General features: G+C 39.3%; 2 protein-coding genes across 5 annotated transcripts in view; one reads left to right on the forward strand and one right to left on the reverse strand.

Annotated features, from left to right (window-relative positions):
• The window catches only part of PRKN (parkin RBR E3 ubiquitin protein ligase), a 788,033-nt gene extending 781,394 nt beyond the window's left edge, over nt 1–6,639 (reverse strand). Inside the window, exons 1-2 of one of the 2 annotated variants that reach the window (XM_075036089.1) lie at nt 6,489–6,639; nt 169–267 (exon numbers count right to left, since the gene is read on the reverse strand). In XM_075036089.1, coding sequence (XP_074892190.1) covers nt 169–193 — 25 coding nt within the window. In that variant the 5' untranslated portion in view covers nt 194–267; nt 6,489–6,639. The remainder of the gene's footprint in view (nt 1–168; nt 268–6,488) is intronic. The other variant, XM_075036090.1, reaches the window with a different exon arrangement.
• Nucleotides 6,640–6,819: 180 nt separating this feature from the next.
• The window catches only part of PACRG (parkin coregulated), a 260,396-nt gene continuing 244,813 nt past the window's right edge, over nt 6,820–22,402 (forward strand). The window contains exons 1-2 of one of the 3 annotated variants that reach the window (XM_075036093.1): nt 6,820–7,072; nt 7,387–7,575. In XM_075036093.1, the coding sequence (XP_074892194.1) occupies nt 7,429–7,575 (147 nt within the window). In that variant the 5' untranslated portion in view covers nt 6,820–7,072; nt 7,387–7,428. The remainder of the gene's footprint in view (nt 7,073–7,386; nt 7,576–22,402) is intronic. The other 2 variants (XM_075036092.1, XM_075036091.1) reach the window with 2 other exon arrangements.

Here is a 22,402-nt window from a genome sequence, read left to right on the forward strand (position 1 = left end):
GTTGTGGACTGTCATGGTTTAACCCCAGCTGGCAACTAAGCCCCACACAGCCCCTCACTCGCTCACTCCCCCATGTCGGGATGGGGAGAGAATTGGAAGGGTAAAATTGAGAAAAGTCGTGGGCTGAGATAAAGACAGTTTAATAGGTAAAGCAAAAGCCGCACTCACAAGCAAAGCAAAACAGGGAATTCATTCACTGCTTCCCATGGCCAGGCACGTGTTCAGCCATCTCCAGGAAAGCAGGGTTCCATCACATGTAATGATGACCTGAGAAGACAAACACTATCATTCTCAATGTCCCCCCTTCCCTCTTCTTCCCTTAGCTTTTTATGCTGAGCTTGACATCCTATGGTCTGGACTATCCCTTGGGTCAGTTGGGGTCAGCTGTCCCAGCTGTGTCCCCTCCCAACTCCTTGGGCGCCTCCAGCCTACTCACTGGTGGGGTGGGGTGAGAAGCAGAAAAGCCCTTGGCTCTGTGTGAGTGCTGCTCTGCAGTAACCAAACCATCCCTGTGTTATCAACACTGTTTCCACCACAAATCCAAAACACAGCCCTGTACTACCTACTATGAAGAAAATTAACTCTATCCCAATCAAAACCAGCACACCTTGTCTCTTCTTCCGAATTTTAACACAAGTATTTACTGATTTCAATAGTACTTGCTTAACATAACAAACAGTGAAACAGTAGATTTGATTAGTTTGTATTTATAAAAGGGCAACATTATTGTGACAAGGTCCCTACATAAAAGCTATATGATGCTAAACAGCTGCAAAAAGGGTTAATTGCTGTTTATGATAGTCTATGACTAGCTCTTGAAGTCACATTCCCTGTTACAATCTTAAACTTCTTTACCACAGGTCACAAATTAGCAATGTTGCATCAAATTATAGAGCTGTAATTTTTGCTACTGAAGAACTTCTCTTATCAAATTAACTTAGGTACACAAGCTTCTGGAAAGTCTTTGTCCAGTTCTTCTCAATGCACAAAGACTATCTTGTATCATCTTCAAAACAACACCAGTTTATTACACTTTCTGACCACACTGTCTTCCTGATGCTGATACCAATATGGAAGAAGTGCAAACAGGAAATTGGAATGCTAGGAGGTCAACTGATGTCTTTCAGTGCTTACTTAAAAATAAGCAACCCTTAGCTTGATTAAATCCTCATATTTAGGTGACCACCTTTATCCTTTAAAGCAAATAAATAATAAATTCCACAACTGTACCAAGCAGACCATGAGCCCTATCGTTATTACATACATTTTTCTTTCTAAACTAAATTACCTAAGGTTTTTCTGCAATTGCTGATTAAAAAACTTCACTGAAAATGAATCAATGAATACCTAATTATTTAAGTCAACAAGGTATTTAATACATAAAGTCTTCATTACAAAATATGTTATCAATTTCATTAGTTCCTGGCTTACAAGAACAACTATGCTCTGTTTCTAAACACATATTTAAATATAACCCTCTCTGCATTTTTTCATATCTTTTACCCCATGACTACATCATTAGTTAATATTGATTTCCATCTCCTGTTTTAGTGTTAGAAAACAATTGGCCTTAAAATTATCATCAATAATCATTCTAAAACAACAAGTTGTACATAAGCTAGCTGCAAACTCACTGCAGAATACTTCAGGCCCTGTTCTATATTCTTTATGCATCCTCACGAAAGCTCTCCAACATCTTGACAGAGCACTACCAACAGCAACTTATGAAGCAGTAGAACTATGACACTAGTGATAACAGACAAGCACAGTGCAATGCATCCACCTGGACATTGTACTGAGTTTATTTATCAGACCTTACAGAGTTCAGCCAGTAAAAAAAAAAAAAAGAAAAAAGTCAGACTAAAATTGTATAACACTGCAATACAGATAAGACTGTATTTAAAACAAAAATAAAAAAAGAAATGAAGACCTGACATTGAGATCTTCACTATAAACATTTTTTCTGCTCTGACCAAGGTAGAAAAATGCAATCTAGTATTTTACCAATGTCACTTGTATCAAAAATGCTAAGAAAATGTTATCCTTCAAATATTGAAGTAAATAAAAAAAAAGTTCTAAGAAACTGTGTAACAAATTTGTGAAAACTTCTGGACAAAGGACTGATGAAATTATTGGGGTTTTTCCAACAGAACATAATTTCCAACTTTTTGCCAAATCTAAATGTCAAATTTAAAGCATCATATTAATACCACAAGTCCCAGTCTCAACCTTCAACTCGTGATCTAAACACAGGTCATTCACCCTACTGTAAAGCTAGTGCTGCTTAAAACGTGCTCTCTATGCACAACTCCAGTGGGTTTCTGCTGCTATCTGAAAATCTAAGCATACTCTGCCTGGGGCTGCTCTCCGTATGTTAAGTCAAAAATACAATACAGTTAAGCTGTTTGAGAACTTACATGCATGTCAGTACAGTCCAAAAAGGTACATTAAAACAATTGAAACATAAGGCAAAAGTATGCAAGTATTCATACCTTATCGATTCTGGCACAGGCACCTTGGAGCCACTATTAGGACAGAATTTACAGTAAGTAATAAAATATTATTTTCTGCCAAAACCACAGGTTTGGTTAAAATTTTATCCAAGATTTTTGCTTGGTTCTTGACCACGTGATAGAATAAGCTCTAGGCATCAGCACAGTTAATCTTGTTTAGGGCACACAACTGCTGGAAGCTGCAGAACAGCCCTAGTAAGGCTGATCTCAATCACCACTTTGTGTCTAAGCAACAGTAGTGTTGATGAGGGAAAATGCCACTGCAACGAGTCACCAGCAGACCCAACCCCCAGCCACAAACTCTGAAAATGAGCTCTCAAGGCACCTAACCAGCCCATCATTGCAAGAGAGAAACAGCCAGAGCAGGTGGTGGAAACTCCAGCTAGTGCTCATCAGGCCTTTAGCCTGATCCCTTTTCTCTCCACTGGACACAATTTACCATTAAACTCATGCTTTCTAAATTTCACTACCTGCACTGCTGTAAAGCTTTGAACTAGCTGCAACAGATAGGCATTTCCACTGAAGCAAAACAAAGCCACTAAGAAAATGTGAATGCAGAAAAAAAATGGGGACTAAGAAGCAAAGTGGCTAAAGATGACACGAATCTGGAAATATGACATGAAGTCTCACAAGCTTATGGTAAGTGGTAGTATAGAAGTTGTCCACAAAAATGCTTTCATCTACAGTAAACTCCTTTGAGAATGGCTGACAGAAGACAATGAAGTATGACACAGGTCCTTCAAACAGCAGACATTCAGCTCATTTAACTTGTATCACTGTTACAAATATGGAAAGCAGAATGAATTTGGCTCCGCAATGGTCAGTAATGTATGCAAGGATTCCTATCCAGCATCAGTCAGAATATATACATACAGTATTCTCCAGTCAAAATGAAAAACACTAACCTAAACATTCCTTCATTTATATAATTATTTTTCATTATTAAAATAAAATTAAATAAATTTCTATAGAGAAGTTACCTTAAGTTCTTAACCGAGCAGCCCATCAGCAAGTAGTATAAATAAATTGTAACTTTAAAAAAAGCAATATACAAATAAGTGAAAGGACCGCCAATGAATCGTTCTGGCAACTTCACTTAGAAGTGAAGCACATTACAGTACAATCTTCTAAAAGCATTTATAAAAGCAAGAGCCACCTTCACCATTTACCTTAATAAATACTTTCAAAGATATACTCAAGAATTAAAATTCCAGAAGAACTCATGAACTCAGTGCAATGTTGTGCATATGTCAGCTGCCATGGACTTTCCAGATAAATTTGTCCATGGAATTTCTACACAAATGGACTGTTACATAATTAACTTGCTGTTATGATATTCTAAATGCAGAGGTCACACAGGTGAAAATAAATACACTTACATATTCTGAAGGTCTCCCTCAAGGAATAACCTCTTACTGAAAATAAGCGTATACTAATTTTTTTTTTTTTCAGGTAATACGCTAGCATTCAGAAATTCATTTATAAGCAAATCTTTCTCCACAAATCTCCGTTCAGTCAGCAAAAACTAACAAGGCAGGAGAACATAATAACAAGCAGGATGGGAAATCATATGAAGACTATAAAAAGCCAGTGATACAAGTCAATTGTCTAACCTCTTCCGGAACAACAGGTGCTATGGAAAAAAAGTCTTCCTCAGCAAAATATCTTAAAAAATTTCATGGTGGGTGGGGGTGGGGGAAGTTCAAAGAAGAACCATGAGCGTGGTCAAACACTTAAGAGGAAGATGGAGTTAAAAGGTTCCCTTATTTCCCTGGACAAAAAATAAGAATAAAAATAGAGAGAGAAGAAAGAATAAGAAAAAATAGTAATACTAACATGTTAATCAGGTTTTTCTCCCTATTTCACAGCACAAGAACAAAGGAATATAAAAAGAAAGTAAGAGATAGGAAATTAAAAATCAATTAAAGGAATTAATTGTCGTGTGTTGCACAATTATATTCTAGAACTCCTTGCCACAAGGACTCGTGAGGACATAAAACATTTCCAGAGATAGGAAACTGTAAAACACTTTGGAAAATACACCATGTGCTTCATAGGATAATTATTTAAACACTCAGGTCAAAAAATTGGGCACAGATTACACAAATTATTTCACCCTTCCCCTCCTACCCCCAATTTTGCCATGGTGTTCCTAGCTCATAAGTGTTTAGAGGAGACTTTTCAGAATGCAGGAAACTAGACGAGGTCTCTACATCGTATAATTTGAAGACAATTCTTGTATTTTCAGGGAGGGGAGAGGGGGGAGTGGAGGGATGTGTCACCTTTTTTGGTTTTCCACTAAAACAGGCTCCTGCTTAAATCATTTAAGGTTGCAACTCATGTAAAGCTGCGTTTATAAGTTTGCAACTAACTGGGATGTACGTTTCATAATCGATATTCACAAACATTTCTGTCTGCCACAGTGAAACTAGTTATAATTCCTCAGCCATATAAATGTTATCTTCACGAGCAGTAAGTAAACATTTAGATTTCAGTACTAGGGCTAGAGGCATCAACTCTGTAACCACACAGGCAGTCCCTTACGTACACTCAACTTACTTTTCTAAAGCATTCAAAAACAAACACACTCTGCAGTTCTGTAAACACATGTATTTTATATACTATACCAAGATATCAAATCAGCAGGGGAGATAAAATTGCAAGATGAAAGACAGTGGAATACCTCACCCTCTCTGCTTTCCTTAAGCCAAGCCTTTAATTTAAAATATTCTCTACTACGTAAGAAAAAAAAATAGTCCAAATGACAAGAAAACCTAAGGTCCCACAACTAGGAAGAGACCATTTGCATAAATATTTATACAGACTGAAAATACCACATAAATAACTGCTTTTAACTTTCTTTTTAGCTTTTGCAAAGCTGAAAGAAAAAGAACATTACTCAAATACTAATGTTCATATGCTGCTAAGAAAAAACTGTGTCTAGTTGAAAGACCCATAGGATTCTTGGACACTTTTGAGATGTTTAATTTAAAAGCAATAAATGTTTTGACAACAAACTGTATCCTTTTCAACTTCATCAGGTCTTATGTAGAGAGCAACTATGACACCTACACTGAAGATGAAACAGCAAGCCTGAGGAAGGCAAGGAATTGTTATAATAGAAGCATATCTACTACATTTTATAGCTTTTACTTCAAATAAAATTGAGAAAGTGAAAGCAAGATGAAATGTGTAACAAGAGGCAAGGGCTACAAAACGGATCCTGTGGAAGTCCCCAGGTATGGATTCACCTTACAAGTAACAGAAGAAAACCCACTACTGAAACAACCAATTCACGTGTTATACCAGCATTAGATGGGTACAGAAGTCAACTCAAGGGCCAAATGGCCAAACTCCCAACACGACTGAGCCTAAGTTGCTGCTTTTTCAGATCACCGCCAGCGAGTACCATGCCAGACCACTAACACGTATACATACTAGGCAAGGCCAAAAAAGTTCACAAGTCACACAAACCTTGCCCAACACTATTTACAATCGATACGCTAAAGGGAAATAAAAAATAATTTAAGAATGACCTCAATCACAAGCCCCGGGCTGGCCGCTGCTGGGTCATCCCCCAACAGGGGGTAAAGAAGGAGGGCATTGAACCCACCGCACTTTGACCCCCCGAGCCCTCCGCAGGGCCCCGCCAAGCGCACCAAGTGCTTTCACCACAGGCGCAGTAACGACGGCGAGCAGGAGGCGAGGGCACGGCACAGCCCAGCCGGCGGGCCCCTGCTCCGGCCCGGCCCCCCTGGAACCGCGGCCACCGAGCGCCGCGCAAATGGGCCCGCAAATGCCCGTAGCGGCGTCCGAGGCACCAGGGGCGGACGTGCCGAGGGGGACCGAGGGAAGCCAAACGAGCCCAACGCCGCCCCCGAGGGCCGATACGCCGGCGTGGGCGGCAGCGGAGGGGCGGGCAGGAAAGGGCGGATCTGCATCCGGGCTCACTCGCTCCCTGAGGCGCTCACTCACCTATCATGGCGGCGGCGGCGGCAGGGGAGAGAGCAGGGGAGGGAGGAAGGGGAGGCGCGCGCGCGCGCGCGCACCCGCCGCTCGAGCGCTCCCCGACAGCTCTCAGCGCCGCGCCGCTGCCAGCCCGCCGGCGCGAGCCGCGGAGGGCAGCTGGTGGCGGGCTGCGCATGCGCTGGAGGAGGGGGGGGCGCGAGCGGCGGGCGTCTCGGGGCCCTGTGGGTAACGTAGTTCTCGCCTCTTCACACCTCCCAGCTCTCCTCACGTGACCGCCTCCCCCCTCCCCGCCCGTGTTAATTACTATCCGTTAATTTCTGCCGAGCGGCGCGCGTGCCTCCCCGGTTTTCGGTGCGGGCTGCGCGGCGGGGGAAGGGTGAGGGAGGGGGTGGTGTTTCGCCGCGGGGGTTTCTTTGGTTAACCTCTTGCCTCCCCCCACCCCTCCCCGCGCACGTGACCCCCGCCGGCAAGGCGGCGGGTTGTTGACGCGTTGCCTGGAGACGAGCGCGAGGCCGGGGCCGCGTGCTAAGCCCGTGCCCGTCCCGCCCCAACGGACGCCGCTGAGGGGACCCTGGCGGGTGTCTGCGGGGGTGAGGCAGGGCGAGAGCCGGCGGGGGTGGGGGGGGAGAAAGGCCTCGGGGGAGGGAGGACAAGAAGAGCAGGTGGTGATGGAGGGCTGGGGAGGAAGGAGCGGGAGCGGTGGGGAGGAGGGGGACGAGCTGGGGTGAAGAAGGGGACTGGCGGGGTAGGGACGAGGGGCCGGTGAGGAGGCCTGTCAGGGGCAGGGAAGGCGCGGGAAGGGTGTGTGTGGGGGTGTCGCTGGTTGGGAGGGGGACAGAGGTAGAGCTACTGCGTTTTCTAACTTACTGGGGGCGGAGCGTTGATGTTTGTTTGTTTTTTCCAGTCGATATTTTGCTTCTTGTCCGTCGCGGGCGCTGGTGGGGAGATGGTAGTGGAGAAAGCAGGCTCAGGCCCCTCAAAGCCCGTAGGTGACAGGTGTCCCCAGCAGCAGGAGCCCCTGGGGCACGCGAAGAAAAGCAAGCAGCAGGTCTCCGACGGATTCACTGTTAAAGCCATGATGAAAAACACTGTGGTATGTTTGCTGCTAGTATAGAGGTGATGTTAATTAATTTACTCTCACGTGTCCAGGAAGCGTAGCCAGTGAGAGCTGGCGACAAAGAATGTCAGGAAGGTGCGTGAGTTGCTAAAACGTTATCTGGAATTTGTTGGTTGCTGAAATTACCTTCAGGCTTTACAGAAATATTATCATAAGGTAACTGTCTGTGCCTGTGGAAATTGTGATGCTTTGCTTCCAAGCGTATTGCTTTGGTGCCACAATTTTTCTGTATTGTTTTGTACTGGCAATGCACATTCTGTTAAACTGTCAGCCTGTAGAATTGTGTGCAAGACTTACTACCTCACATCTAGCAAAATGCTGTCAAATGATACTGTAGTATTATTTGAAAGTGTTTTCGTATACTGGCACAGTGTGGTATAAATTTCATATGAACATCACATAGGATGGCAAACATCTGGAAAATACATTCAGTTTTAAAATAAGCTTGAAAAATAATAAAAAACTTCCACATGGTATAAGAGAATACTAAACTCATAACAACCATCAGTTCTCCAACTCATAGTTCAAAGACAAAGAGGAGTTGATCCAGCAAGCTTCACTTTCAGTAACAGTCCCATTTTGTAACTTAATTTAGAGCTATGTGAGTGAAAATACTAGGATAAAGGCTTTTCAAATTGCTTTATATTGTTTTATTTTTCTACTTTTGTCAGATTTTAGGACTAAAAAAAGCTTCAGCTAGTACAGGGTGCAAATGTTTAACATGTAAGTGGATGAGCTAATAGGAGCACACATTTGTGTTTAAAGATCTGAATGGTGTATTTCTTTATCTGGACACAGTTCAAGGTATTAGCAAAGTCTTGTGTTCTCAAGGGTTTTTTTAATTCTATATGTTCTTCTGACAACAGTTATGAAATACATTGTTTCCCCTTGTTTTGCTGAAACAGTCTTCCTGGAGCAGTCTCTTTGGACTTGTTATCTGTAAGAGCATCCTCTTAAAAACCCAAACAAGTCCATCTTTAAACAAATTTTAAATGGAGTAGAAATTGTTTACATTAAAAATGTTCTCCTTTTTAGTAAAACTAAAACATGTTTCACCTTAGTGGGAAAAATACAAGGTGAAAACAACCAAAAAAACCTTTTGTGTTAAAGATTGTTTGGCTTGGTTGCTTTTAATTCTAGAGATGTGTGGAATAGGCTATAACACTTCAGGGAGTATAAGGATTAATTTTTAAAAGGCATTTCCTCTTCTCTGGACAAAATTCAAGTCGTGGATATTTGCACATATTTGTTTACACCCTGATATGTAAAAGACGCTTTGTTTTTTGTAGAAGAATCAGCTGTTTCAGTGGAGTTTGAGAAATACATATTTAATTTTAAAAAAGGAGCTTTGACTTGTGAACATAACTAGCTATGAGTTTAATCAGAATTTAAGTTTTCTTTTAAATATTCATAGGGTTTTAACATTTGTGGCTGCAATTCTAACTTCCTAAACATTAACAGAATGTTAAATCATGCGGTACTGTCATTAAGCAACAGCAAACAGGTAAGTCTGCTGCCTTTGGAGCCACTCATTGAATCATGGAAATGATAGGGTTTTGGCATGGACCTCTGGAGATCATCTAACCCAACTTCCCATTTGAAGTGGGCCTGTCACTAGCACTCAATCAGGTCAGTCATGGGTTTTCCTAGTTAAGCTGTGAAATCCTCCAACATCAGAGATTCCCTGACCTCTTCCGGCAACCTGTTTTGTTGCTGCCCTGCCTGCCCACCCCCCTGCCTGCCTCCTTGACACCCTGTCATAGGTAGGGTTAATAGTGTTCTGACCCACTCCACAGGTTCTGCTCATAAGTGGGTAGCAAGCAGTGAAACCGTTAGAGGTCCTGGAAGATTCATAGTGCCAGTGCTGTATTTTTCAAAAGCTTCAAGTGGGGACAGACAGTCACTGAAATAATTTCCAGTCAGTGTGCAACACGTCAGGATAGAGTAAGGACTATCTCACTGCCACTCTGTCTGTGCAGAAGTGGGTGTCCCTTTTCTCTTTTCCAACAACTGGTTAAATGGAGCTTCAGATTTATTAACTACTCACTTGACAAAGGCTGACATCATGGATGAAGTTCTCATGGAAGGCTTAGGAGTTGACTGGAGGGTTGAAAACACAGCAGGTAAATATAGTTCAGACATGGTAATTCTTCTTTTTAACAGCATGACAAGGCACAGGGTTGTCAGCAACGTGTTCAGCATCTCCAGGTTAAACAACTAGGTACAGATTAATAGCGTTTGCTGCAAGCATGCAGTGAGTCTAAAACTCTTAGCATGGAGTCTAACAGATTACCATTATGCATATATGACTGTAAATATTGTAGTAAAGGTTCCAGAATTATTTGATGATGCTTGTGCAAAGAGCGTTTTACTAAGCCATTCGTCATGAAAGTTGCTAGATAAAGTTTTCTTCCCAAGTCTGCTTTCATAGCCAGTAGTAAGTACAGAAACTAAGTACATACAGTATTCAAGACTTTTCTCAGCTCTGGCTAAATCTAAAATTTACTTATTGAAATACATTACTTAATAGCTATTCATGGAAAAAATTGTTCCTGAACTGAAGAAAGTGTTTTGGTTTGTTTTATATTATTCCAAAACTGTAATTCATATAGCAGTTTAGATTAAGAGCAACGTTCAATAACGGTCTTCTGCACTAACAAGGTAGATACTGTGACATTTACATTTTATTTGTTTTGTCCTTCAAGTGGAATCAAGAATGCCATGTTATGTGCTCATTCTTCACATGTACTGCATGGGTAGAATTAGGAATATAATTAAAAATTAACAGCAGGAAGATACCTCTGTTCACTTCTGATCCCCTCCAAATTGTTATTTTTCCTATTTTCTGCAACTGTGCATGAGAGAATGAAGTGTTAGTGTCCCCCTTTTCTGTAATAAACTAGTGGTAAAAGCACTTTTTCAAGGAGAGGATTCATTTTACTACTTAAAGGGAACTGTAGAAAGGGAATTCCAGTCTATCTCCTAACTTTTAAAAGATTCTTAACCAACAAGTTACAAGACTGCTGAGGTGAAAAAGATCTGAGGGAAAAGTGTCTACAAGTCCTTTCAAAGTGCTGTTACTGTGCTGCAAAGAGTTAGGACTCATAGGGCTAGGAAGTGGCAAGGTAGGAAACTCACTAGACAATATGTTTTAATGCATACATCATTCATGCAGGAGTTTTGGAAGCTTTGTTTTTTGGAGTTTTATGTCCATCATTTCTTGCTAAAATGTTTCTGATGGTTTTGGAGTAGAACTGGAACTTAAGACATCTCCTCCTGAGTGCTGAGCCAATAAAGCTATGAAAGGATGTTCTTTTTTTTTTTCTTTTTTTTTTTTTCTGTTTTTCCTGAACTTTGAATTCCTTACTACAAAATGGCAGAGCTTCAGCAGGAAAGGAGGAGTTTATCTTTCCTTTACAGGTTCTCCTTTAGTAACGCTATTACCAGATAAGTTGAAGTATCCTTCGGCAGCACGTGAATTTGAACTCTTCTGGCCAGAGTACTGAATTCAGATTTTCTTTCTGGCTTAGTGTGTAAACCAGTAGGTTTTATATAGAAAATATCACTATTACATCCATCTGTGTTCCATGAAATCAGTCAGAAACTGCTGCTGGTAATGGGCCACATATAGCCTATGTGTAAGGGATAAAGTGAGAAAATCTGCTAGATGGCCTTATAAGGGTAGCGATGCTAAGAATTGTTTTGTTCCTGGATTTCAAAAACCAAAGCAGAGCTATTCAACTGGGGAGAGTCTTAGCTATATGCAGAAGCACAGCTCCCATCTCCTAAAAGAAGTGTAATTGCTTATGTCCTGATTTCAGCTGGGATGGAGTTAATTAATTGTCTTCCTAGTAGCTGATACAGTATTATGTTTTTGAGTTACCTATGAGAAGAATGTTGATAACACTGATGTTTTCAGTTGTTGCTAAGTAATGTTTAGTCTAAAATCAAGGATTTTTCAGCTTCTGATGCCCAGCCAGCAAGAAGGAGGGGCACAAGAAGTTGGGAGGGGACACAGCCAGGACAGCTGACCCAAAGTGGCCAACGGGGTATTCCAGACCATGTGACATCACATCTAATATAGGAACTGGGGGGAGTAGGGGTGGGGGGATTGCCGCTCGGGAACTAATGGGGTGTTGGTTGGCGGGTGGTGAGCAATTGCACTGTGTATCACTTGTGTATTCCAATCTTTTTATTATTACTATTGTCATTTTATTAGTGTTATCGTTATTAGTTTCTTCTTCTCTGTTCTGTTAAACTGTTCTTATCTCAACCCCCGAGTTTTACTTCTTTTCCTGATTTTCTCCCCCATCCCAACTGGCTGGGGGGGAAGTGAGTGAGCGGCTGCGTGGTGCTTAGTTGCCAACTGGGGTTAAACCACGACAGCTTCTAAGCAGAAAAAAATGTTATATAGATTGCAGTTCTGGATTTTCATCCCTCTGTTCTTCATTTAGGAGTCTACAGTCTCTATGTATTGGAATGAGTTCTCAATCTTGGTTTAAGCTCCTGTTTCAAGCCATTATCAGTAATGTGTGTGGTGAAGGACTTTCTTACCTTTTACCCTTGATAATAACTCATAGCAAGGGTTTCATTTTAACCATAGAGATAATGTGATTTGTTTACATTCTGAAAATTGTGATTTGACATTCTGTTTATATTCATCCACGTTGTGTAACTAAAACTTGTTAGTTACCTTGTAGCAGTAACAGTTTCTGATCTGAATTTAAGGCTATAGGAAAGCATTGTTTACCAGAAAGTTTACCTTTCTATTAAAATAGCTAATTTATTGGAAAAGGCAGTACATTTTGGGGCAAGTAGATGTCAAATTAAAGGAATGTTTTGATAAATGTTTATTGGGCAGTAGTACATCCATCTTGGAGGAACCGCTCCAATTTAACAATAGAAACTTTGTACAATCTACGAGTATGCTTTAGTGAACACTGTGGGTCAATTTAAACTGTCAGTGCTCTGGAAGGCAGTCCTATCTTCTTCCTGTTTCAGGCTGTTTATTACTGCTGCCCCTTATTGTGCCCTTATTTGTACAATGTTGGCTGGTCAGGGAACTGATCCTGCTGAAAAATACTCCAGCCTGTTTAAGCTAAGTGTTGAACTGCAGTCTTTGGGGTTGAGGCAAGCAAAGCTCATGCTACCACGAGGCTCCTCTGTCCTACCCTTCCTCCTGTCCTGACTGCATGCTTCCGTCCCCTCTTTTGCATTTACATTGGTGTTTCTTGCAACTACAGAGGAGGTTGGATCAACGTTAACACCTGTTAATGTATGCAAGGAGAAGGGGAAACAGGAATATGTTGTCAGCACAAGCTGTGTGGGTGGGAATGTCCTTCTCAGCAACATCACAGCCTTAATTAATTTAAAACCACCTATGAAACTGTGTTCTAGCAGAGTGATTCCACAAGCACTTAAAGCAGCATAAACTTGCACCACAATTGAAGGGTGTGGTTTTCATCCCTGGACATTTATTTGCGCAATATAAACTTTTGCATGGCCGTGCAGTGAACTAGACTGGGGTCCTGGTTAAACGTAGATTAAAAGCAGCTCAGCATTTTCTTTCACAGTAGTGCAGACTTGACATACAGTTTGGTAACAGCGTAAGCTAACAAAAGTTGTGCCTGCTACAGCCCTGCCTGCTTCTGCTGTGTATTTGTACCTCCTCTTTTGTGGCAACACACAGTCATGCAACTGAATTGATGAGGCACTTCAATTGCATTAGATCCAGACATGAAAAGCTTCAATGCAGGGAGGTTTTTATTTTCCCTCATAAAGTTATGTTCCTTTCCAATTCCATGCTTGTTTTTACTGTAATGACCACATTGATAGTATAATGTAAAAGCAGAATACACAGGAAAAATACTAATGCTTAAGGTCATAATGTCTTCTAAAAGTCTGTATTTCATATTATGTTTTCCAGCTATAACTTACATGGCTTAATCATACTGCTCTTGTTATTTTAAAATACTTTAAAATCAGCCCTTAATTTTTGCAAATGTGGGGAAAGGTTGATATTGTTCTTAGCTGCAATGCTAAGATTATACGATTTGTTTAATATCCTCAGGCTTGAAGAAATCATGCTGTTTCATTTATGAAAATCTGTTACACACTTGAATCTTTAGTATATCTTTTTTTTTATAATTCAGTCATATGACTTAAAATGGATAATAAGTAAATTATCAGTTAGACTCCATTTCATGTTTTTGATTGACATTTCTTGTTGTCTTAAATCACTTCATTTGGTTCACGATATTTTATGTAGAAAAAGACCTTGGAAGGTTTTAAACTTCATACCTAGAGGAGGTAAATGCAAATTGATTTTAAAACATTATGACAGTGATGTTTCAAGATTCACTCTACTAATCAGTTTTTTATGAACTAATGAATAAAATATTCTAACTGGAGACAATTACAGAGATAGTTGTCAAATTCTGTCAATTCTTGCATTGGAATGAAACTATTTTAAACTTTGCCAACCAAAACTAATATAAAAGAGCAAATGTTGGACTAAATTTTTTTAAGTATCTGAGAGAAAAGGTCTTACTTGTTTACAAATTTCATACAAGTTAAAATCCCAGAGTGGTCTGAGTATGTGGATATCTTTGTCTGGTGTTTCACTGAATGAAGTGGGCATTTTTCAGTTTTCAGATGTTTGACTGCAAGCGTAGGAATTCAGAACAAAGTATTAGAAAATAGTTAATAACAATAGTCTCAGAACAAGATTTTAAGCTGTCAACTTGCTGAGTAGAGTATTATCTAATGTCATCATTTCCCACATGCAGTTGGGCACGTCTCGAGCTAGCCAATAGAAAATGTGAAAGTGATTAGTTAGAAAGCATCTGCCATACACCTTTCTCAGCACCCAGACTCCAGAACAGTTTTCAAAGGACAGATGTAAGTATGCTTTCTTTCAACTTGATATCATTTATTATAGCTAGGAAAAATCCTGGCTTCCATGTAGGCTTCAGCCTTTATCTTAGTCTTCTTCCTGTTAGTTGCCAGGGGATGCTATAGGATACCAGGAGTGAGTTCAGCGAGGAGCTATCAAGACAGGGTGCTGGAGCACATGTTCCATGATGAGAGGCTGAGGGAACTGTATTTTTTTCAGCCTGGAGAAGAGAAAGCTCCCAAGGTACCTAATGCTATCAGGTCCTAACAGACCTAATGGCCCAACAGCTACGAGAAGGCTGTCAGGAAGATAGAGCCAGTCTGTTCACTCTAGTGAATGATGGGAGGACAGAAGATGTGAGTTGAAATGAGGTGTTCAGGTTGGTGTGAAGCTTTTTCACCATGAGAATAGTCAAGCACAGCATCAGGTTTCCCAGAGCTGTACAGGCTCCTTGGAGGTTTTCAAGACCCAAATGGAAAAAGCCCTGAGCAACCTGGTCTGTTCTCAGACATAATGCTGCATAGAGAAGGAGGTTGGACTGGAGACTTCCTGAGGTCATTTCCAACCTGAGTTTTCCCATGATTCTACCTCTTCTTCCATAAGACTGTGGTTTGTGGCCACTCCATGGCTCTGCTACTACTAAGGTCAGACAAATTCGTGATGATTAAGTGACTCTCAAACTGGGGGAAGAAAAAGGAAAAAGGCATTTGAGATATTTTTGCTTTAAAAGCTTTGCTGCTTTTCTGAAGATGTGATGTGAAGGGGGCAATAAATACAACTGAGAAGGTACTTTATTTTTCTGATAAGTCGGTCTCCATTCTGACCCTCAGAAAAACTATATAACACCATATTGTTCTGGTTATAATAGTGAACTACATCATAAACGTAAGGTTGACTTCATAAATACAATTGAGTAAGCCTACATCAGTGCTTGGGTAGCAGCAACACGTGCTTATCAGCTGAGATCCCTACTGCAGCTAATTCTTCTTACATGGTCTGCTTCAACAAGTATGCAGCGAGTACTGCTGCCAAGTATGAAATGAATGCCGTGAAGAATTGAAGCAGCAGGCCGTGTCTGTAGCTGTCAACCTCTGGGTGCCATCCCTTGTCTCACAGTCTCCTCCTGTCACTGCTATAACTTAAATGACATTGGAAGTGGTGAAGGAGACAGGAGAGGTAACACAGTGACATTTGCACTACAGAAAGTAGTGGGGGAACACTGGGGAAACGGAAGAGGAATAAAATGTCACTCCCCATAGTGGGGACCTGGGTGATCACTAACCCAATATGATTTTTGCTATGGCTCTGCTCCCCAGAGTTATGCACTGATGTGCTGAAGCCAGTTGTTGCCTTGTTGCACACAGAGAGGGCTGGAGTCCATACCAGGGAAATGGAAGTTTTCTTTCTTTTCCTATCTGATGTTAATATATATTCCTGGTCTATGTTTAACTGAAATGAACTGGTAAGGCTTTGAAGGGGTTGGGGGGGGTTTGGTTTTTTCATTAAGTTTTCTTAACCATTTTGAAATTACAATTACTGCAAAGCCAAAAAATAGTAGCAAACAATACTGTTGGTACATTGATAAAATTTCTACACAATGTGATAGAAAAAATACTGTGAAAGACTGAGTGGTTCCTCCCAGCAACAGTTGATTCGTTGATATACTTGATACTCATATAAACAGTTTGGCATAGATTTTCATTTTGATAGCATAGTTACATAATTTTTGCTGGAAAAACTACTGCACTCTGATAACTTTCTTCCTTAGATAAAGTACATGTCAAATAAGATGAAATTATAAAGGTCCAGTATGTGGTCACAATGTGCTGAAAGCTGCATTATGGAAGTCTTGTGTTTAATACTTACAGTCTGACTCCATGCATACATTACAAATATTATGCTTATTATAGTTGCAGATTTTGGTCTCTGATGGGTGTAAGTAGAGGGGATGCGTGTAAGTAAAGGAATTGCTGCTGAGAGCAGTGTAATTCTAGAATCAGATAGACCTTCTATAGAACTTCAGTTGGGCCTCTTCCTTGACAAAACAGGATTCTGATGCGATAATAAAACCCGCCTGAATTATAATAGACTCGTAAACACATAATTTAGATTTTCATGCATTTGTGATGATATTTTTTACTGTACGTTTAACAGTTTGCATGCTTGTGTTTGAAAGCAAGATTTTTCTTCTAAAAAAAAAATTACTCTTCATGCATGTTTCTGTAAAGGGTGATGTCAAGATCTTCATAGCAAGAGTGAATACAGATTTGTTTTCAGTTTGACAATAGAAATATGGATAGTGTGTCATGCCTTAATTGAAAGCTAATGTCATTAGCCTGTTTAAGATCCAGGCTAATTTTGTTTGTGTTTTGGGGTTTGGGTTTTTTTGTGATGGAAGACTTTTTATCACTTGTCTAGAGCAAACAATTGTATGCTGCAGTAAGCACAAAAGTTCTGCACAATGTGTGACAAAGTTAAAGCATCATAGAAATGAGTGTGCGATGAAAACTTTTGAATGCCTTGAAGCAAGCATGGCATACTGTTAAGTTCCTGTGTAACAACAATTTAGAGGAAGAATAGGTCTTTAAACTTACGTTTTGATGCCTATTTCATTAGTCATAAGCATATTACAGAGATTTTTTTGTGTGTTTGGTAGGCAATACATAGTATTCTGCACAAATCCCAATGTAAATCCAAATCAAAGGGTGCAGTATTTTCTTGCCTACCTTGTGTGCTTAAGACATCCATTGGTTTTGCCATTATCACATGAACAATTTTATTATCATTTTTGTCTCACTATGCATCTTGTTATAATATGAAAGAAAGAACTACTTCTGCATAAGTTGCTTGGACTTACCCATGTGTTCTTGAAAATATCTGTAGGTATTAAATCTTCGAAAGTTTAGCAGATCTTTCATTCTTTCAATAATTGTTCAAATAGGATTTCTTTTCTGTTATTTTCATGTAAGAATTGTCTTAGTGACAGCTGTATTATTAAGCCCATGTTTTACAGAATGAAATATTATTTTCTACATGTTTTTTTTTAAATTTAGGGGAGCGAGGAAGCAAGGCCCCATGCAATGAGCATTCCTGCATGGGAGTGAGTGTGCAAGGGCTTGTGCAAGGAGCGTCCCTGCTAGGAGTTTGGGTGCAAGGACCTATGCAAGGCTGGGAGCATGCAAGGGCTCGTGCAAAGCAACGCATATGAGGCTGGTGCACGCCCCCATGTACATTCTCACTCCCGTGTGCGCCCGTGAGTGCAGCCACCTCAGCCCCCTTTTTATAGTAATAGTTTAGAGGTCTTCTGAAAAATCCAAAAGCTTTGAATTAGTTTCCTTTTGTTGTAAGTCTCATTGCATAAAATTAGGGGAGATACTTTATGATCCAAGTTTTCTGTTTCAAGACTAATCATAGTATACTTATTCTGAAGACTGCTAGTCTACATTTAAATCCTTAGAAAAAATAAATAATGCCCCGGCTTTTCTTACTAATGATTTAATGTGACGTTAGTGTTTTGTATTGGATATCTTCTCAGCTAAAACTATTTAGGCAAAGGTACATGCATACTTTACTGACATTGGGAGCCAGAATTTGATAAACCTTCTTTTTTTTTTTTTTTTTTTTTTTTCCCACAGGAGTTGAAAACATACATCCTTACTTTCCAAAGCAGGTCTATTGATCTCTCTCTTTCTGCACTCTTATCTACTGCTCTGTGCCTACTTTTTCTGTGGCTTTCTTTACCTATCCTCCAGATGTGTCTTTTTTTCATATCAGTGGATTTCTCTTGCAATGATGTTCAACAAGTGGGTGTTTTGGGGGGAGGGCATTCCCACATGGCTAGAAACCTTTTAGATAGCGTACTTATAAAGCTTCTACCCAGACCTTATTAGAATACCCTAGATAATAATTTGTACTGTAAAAAAATCTCAGAGGAATGAGCTCATTATACTTTTAAATTGCAGCTTTGTAAGGTAGGACTGAAAAAATACTTTTCACAGGAAGTGCATGTGTATTAGCTGATTTTTTTACATCTTTTATACAGTGTTTTACTAGCTTATCTCATGGCCTTCTAATTTGTGTGCCCTTCATTTATTTTGTCAGGTTTTAGATTAATAGTTTAAGGTCAGAGGAACAATTAGTACAACTTGATTTGATCTCCTGCGTAACATAGTCCATCAAATTCAGAAAGTGATTTCTGCATGAAATACATAACTTCTAGTTGAGCTAGAAGATACAGGGTTTTTTTAGAAAGTAATACAGCCGGAAGGTAATGGTGGTGTCAGAGTCCACTATATCTCTAAATTATGCCAATACTTAACTTAACCAATGCAATACTGTTAGAAATTTGCAGTCCATACCTATATATAATTACCACAAAATAGCCAAATTTCACTGTGTAAATATTTTAGACAACCACTTACAGAGAGATACTATCTTTAAAAATCCACAAAAGTAAAGTTTTAGCATGCTTCAGACTTCTACTTAAAACCTGTTTAAGTCATGATTATTTTATGAACTTCTAGTATGCCTTTGGACATATTTAATATGTATTACAATATTATTATTCAGGACAACAATCAAGTTTTAATATTTTATTTGATAGTGTCTGTAGGCTTTTGGTCATCCAATTGCTCATACACTATGAAAAATACAGACAGTGCACTGAGATTGTGTGACATCCAGCACTTTATTTTAAAAAAGCAAAATAAGTTCAGTTGTATCAGTGGAAATCAGTGAGTTACACATTTAAACTTGCATGGGATTTCACAAACTCTCCTGTCTGCTGTTTTCTGACAAAGGAGTCTTTATAACAGAAATGTTAACTGTGTGTCAACCATTGACAATACTGTACCTGCCAACAGTATACAACATTCAGACCTTTGGATATAAATTTGGTTGAGGAAATTACTGGGTTTTCACAGGATTGCTTCTGTTTGGATTGTCATTTTTCCTTTTCTCTGTCACCAGATAGAATTGAAATTTTTTTCAGCTTAAGTGAGAAAACAAATGGCCCTTTAGTAGCAATAGAACAATTCTTCCTCTGTTGTACAATGTTCCATTAGACAGTAATAAGAAAGTGTGTTTTGGGGGATATATTAAAATACATTTGCAGAATTGCAATCACTAAATTGCCAGTAACAAATCAGTTAACTCTAGATTTTTTTCCTCTGTTTGATATTCCTTAAGTTGTTCTTCATCGGGTCATCCTTAAGTAGGATTTAGTGATTAATCCCCATATTTTATCCTATTTGTTCTTTTGCTTCTGGCAAGTGGAACACTATGAGCTCTTGTTCTTTTATATTATTAAATATTCTTCATTTTTACTAGTTTTAAGTTAATACCCTTTTAACATTGATAACAAAAAACCTTGCTTGATGGCGTGTTTAGCACTGGTGTTTAGCCAACTACATGGCTGAGCAATTCTCAACTTGTAAAATACAAGCAAAATGTTTGTTCTGATTGCCAAAACAATTCCTCTGAAAGCAGCTGTAGCTGAGATGTGCGTATGACCTTTTCTGCTTGAAGTCACAGGTTAGAGTTCATACTTTAGAGAGGCTAAATGCACATCAGCTGACTCTTAACTGAACGTTCTTCCCAGTAGACTGGAGGTAGACTCCCTTGCATTAGAAGTTCTCCTAAAGCCTTAACTCTTGTTTTCTTACCTCTTGTGTGGCCTACTGGGCAAAGATAGTTTTGCAGTTAGATTATCAGATTTTGATGTTGAAATTTTGAGCATTTAGACTTGAAATTTTGTGAACTGGAAAAAGAAATGAACAGAGTCACCACCTCCTGAGTTTGTAATATAACTCCTAAATAAATATGCAAAAGATGGAAACATTTAAGGGACTTTCCTGAAAGCAGTTTTTATTCTTCAGAAAAGAATGTCATGGTCTGCATTTTCAGTAGGTAGATATATCACTTTTAGAGTCTTGATTCAAGTGACTGAACTCCAAAGAGGAATGGAAATTCACATACATCCCTGTACTCAGCATCTTGTAGGTATTCAGCATGTCTCCCAGCACTTCATCTTTTTGAATTGCTGAAGTGTCTCATTCTCTTCACCAACAGTTGAAGGAGCCTGGGTTCAGAGCCTAATTTAGGCTCTTTGAATTGCCCTGGTGCTGGGGGCTGGTGTTCAACTGTTAGACCCTATTTTTCACTTTGGGTTTGTATCATGCATAACTCAATGGGACAACAGTCTTTGATGAGGTATGTAGAAAATATCATAATGTAAATATTGGTTATTAACTAGTGGGAGATTTAAAAAAGTTTCACTGAGTGTAGTATGTTCATTATATAGGGGATTCCATCGTCCTCTCTAGTATCTAGTACTCTCTCCTTTAGCCTATATTTTCAGGTTTCTTTATTCTTTCTTTCTTAAGTCTATTTCATGGTTTTCCTCATCCCTGTCTAACTGACTCCTTTAGATGTATGCTGACTTTACTTCAGGGTCCCTTAGACCCACTCTCAGAGACAGAGTAGTTCACAAGGTATCCATTGAAGGAGCTATTATGGCATCTTCTTTTCTTGCAAGTTACAAACTGTCTGATTAAAATGGTAACTTCGGATGACCTTTATAAATATTATCATGGTTCTTGTGTTTTCAGAAGGACTCTCTAAAGCTGTGTAACTTTTGCAGCCTAACCACTGGAAGATTATGCTTCTACATGAAAAAACACAAAGTGAAAATAAACCATTGCATCAGGTACGAAGCATCCAAACTAACACAGCCCAATATCCTGCAGGTTTTTTGTTTTCTGGTTGATTAGTATCAAAATTAAGCTTTTTCTGCTGATATTTAATAAGGTATTTGGTGTCTAGTAACATGAGAGACAAGCCTCTTGATTGGAGAACTCTTCTCTGTTCTCCGGTATTTCCATAAAATATGAAGGCAACTGTTTATGCTTGAAATCTGCCTTTTTGTCAAATTCAGTTGAAAATGACCAACAAATACACATTCTTTAGGAATGAAGGCAGGCAAGTGTACACACAGCATGGAAGTATAAGCCTTCTTTCCTTATGAAGCTGCTTTAGAAAGGGTACCCATATACATTCATTCTGTTTGCCAGGAAAAAAATAAGATAAAGGAACTAAATAAAATTGAACTATTACAATATCACAAGTGAATCATACAAGCAAGAAAAAGATTGAGTTCCTTTCAATCAGAAGCCATTGCTTGAAGATGAACCAAAATGTCTAAACACTTAACAATTGAGTTACATAATTTTATTGCCAAAATAAGCTGTTTCTCAGAGCCTAGAGTTCAGTTTTGGAACTACAAGAGCATTAGTGACTTCAATGGTTTTCTGGTGAAGTAACTGGTAGTGTCACCAAAGTTGACAGCAGGGTGCATCAGCAGCACAATACAGAACTTCTTGTAGAATCAGAATATCTGAAGCAGATCCTTTTTGTCACTTCATTAGAAAGTACAAATTCTTTTCCTATAGTGACAGAGCAGAAACCTCTGACTACCTTTCTAGCTTCCACGTTTAACCTGTAGGTGTTATTCCACATGACTAAAGGTTAAAGAATTTGTTACCAAGTTTTGTAATTAACCAGTAAGTATATTGTCATTTATTGGGTCCTATTGTTTAACGTCATGATTTTAATGTACTAGAAACATGAATTAATGAAAAGGTATTACTTATTTAAGAAACATTTCTCAAACTTTACTAAATGTCTTGTGATAACATACATTTGTAAATACAGGAAGCTAGTAATCATGGTAACACTTTCAATTTGCAAAGACACAGTCAAGGACTGCAGCTGTAAAGCTACCAGTAAGACTAAACATTCTAATGTATATTGAAGAGTTTATTATAGAAAACATTTGTGTAGTATTAATGAAAACCAGCCTTGCAACAATAAGTTCTCATAAATAAAATAGAATGAAGTGGTAGATAAAAA

The sequence above is a fragment of the Buteo buteo genome, chromosome 9 (assembly GCF_964188355.1).
Source record: "Buteo buteo chromosome 9, bButBut1.hap1.1, whole genome shotgun sequence".
Classification (NCBI taxonomy): Eukaryota; Metazoa; Chordata; class Aves; order Accipitriformes; family Accipitridae; genus Buteo; species Buteo buteo.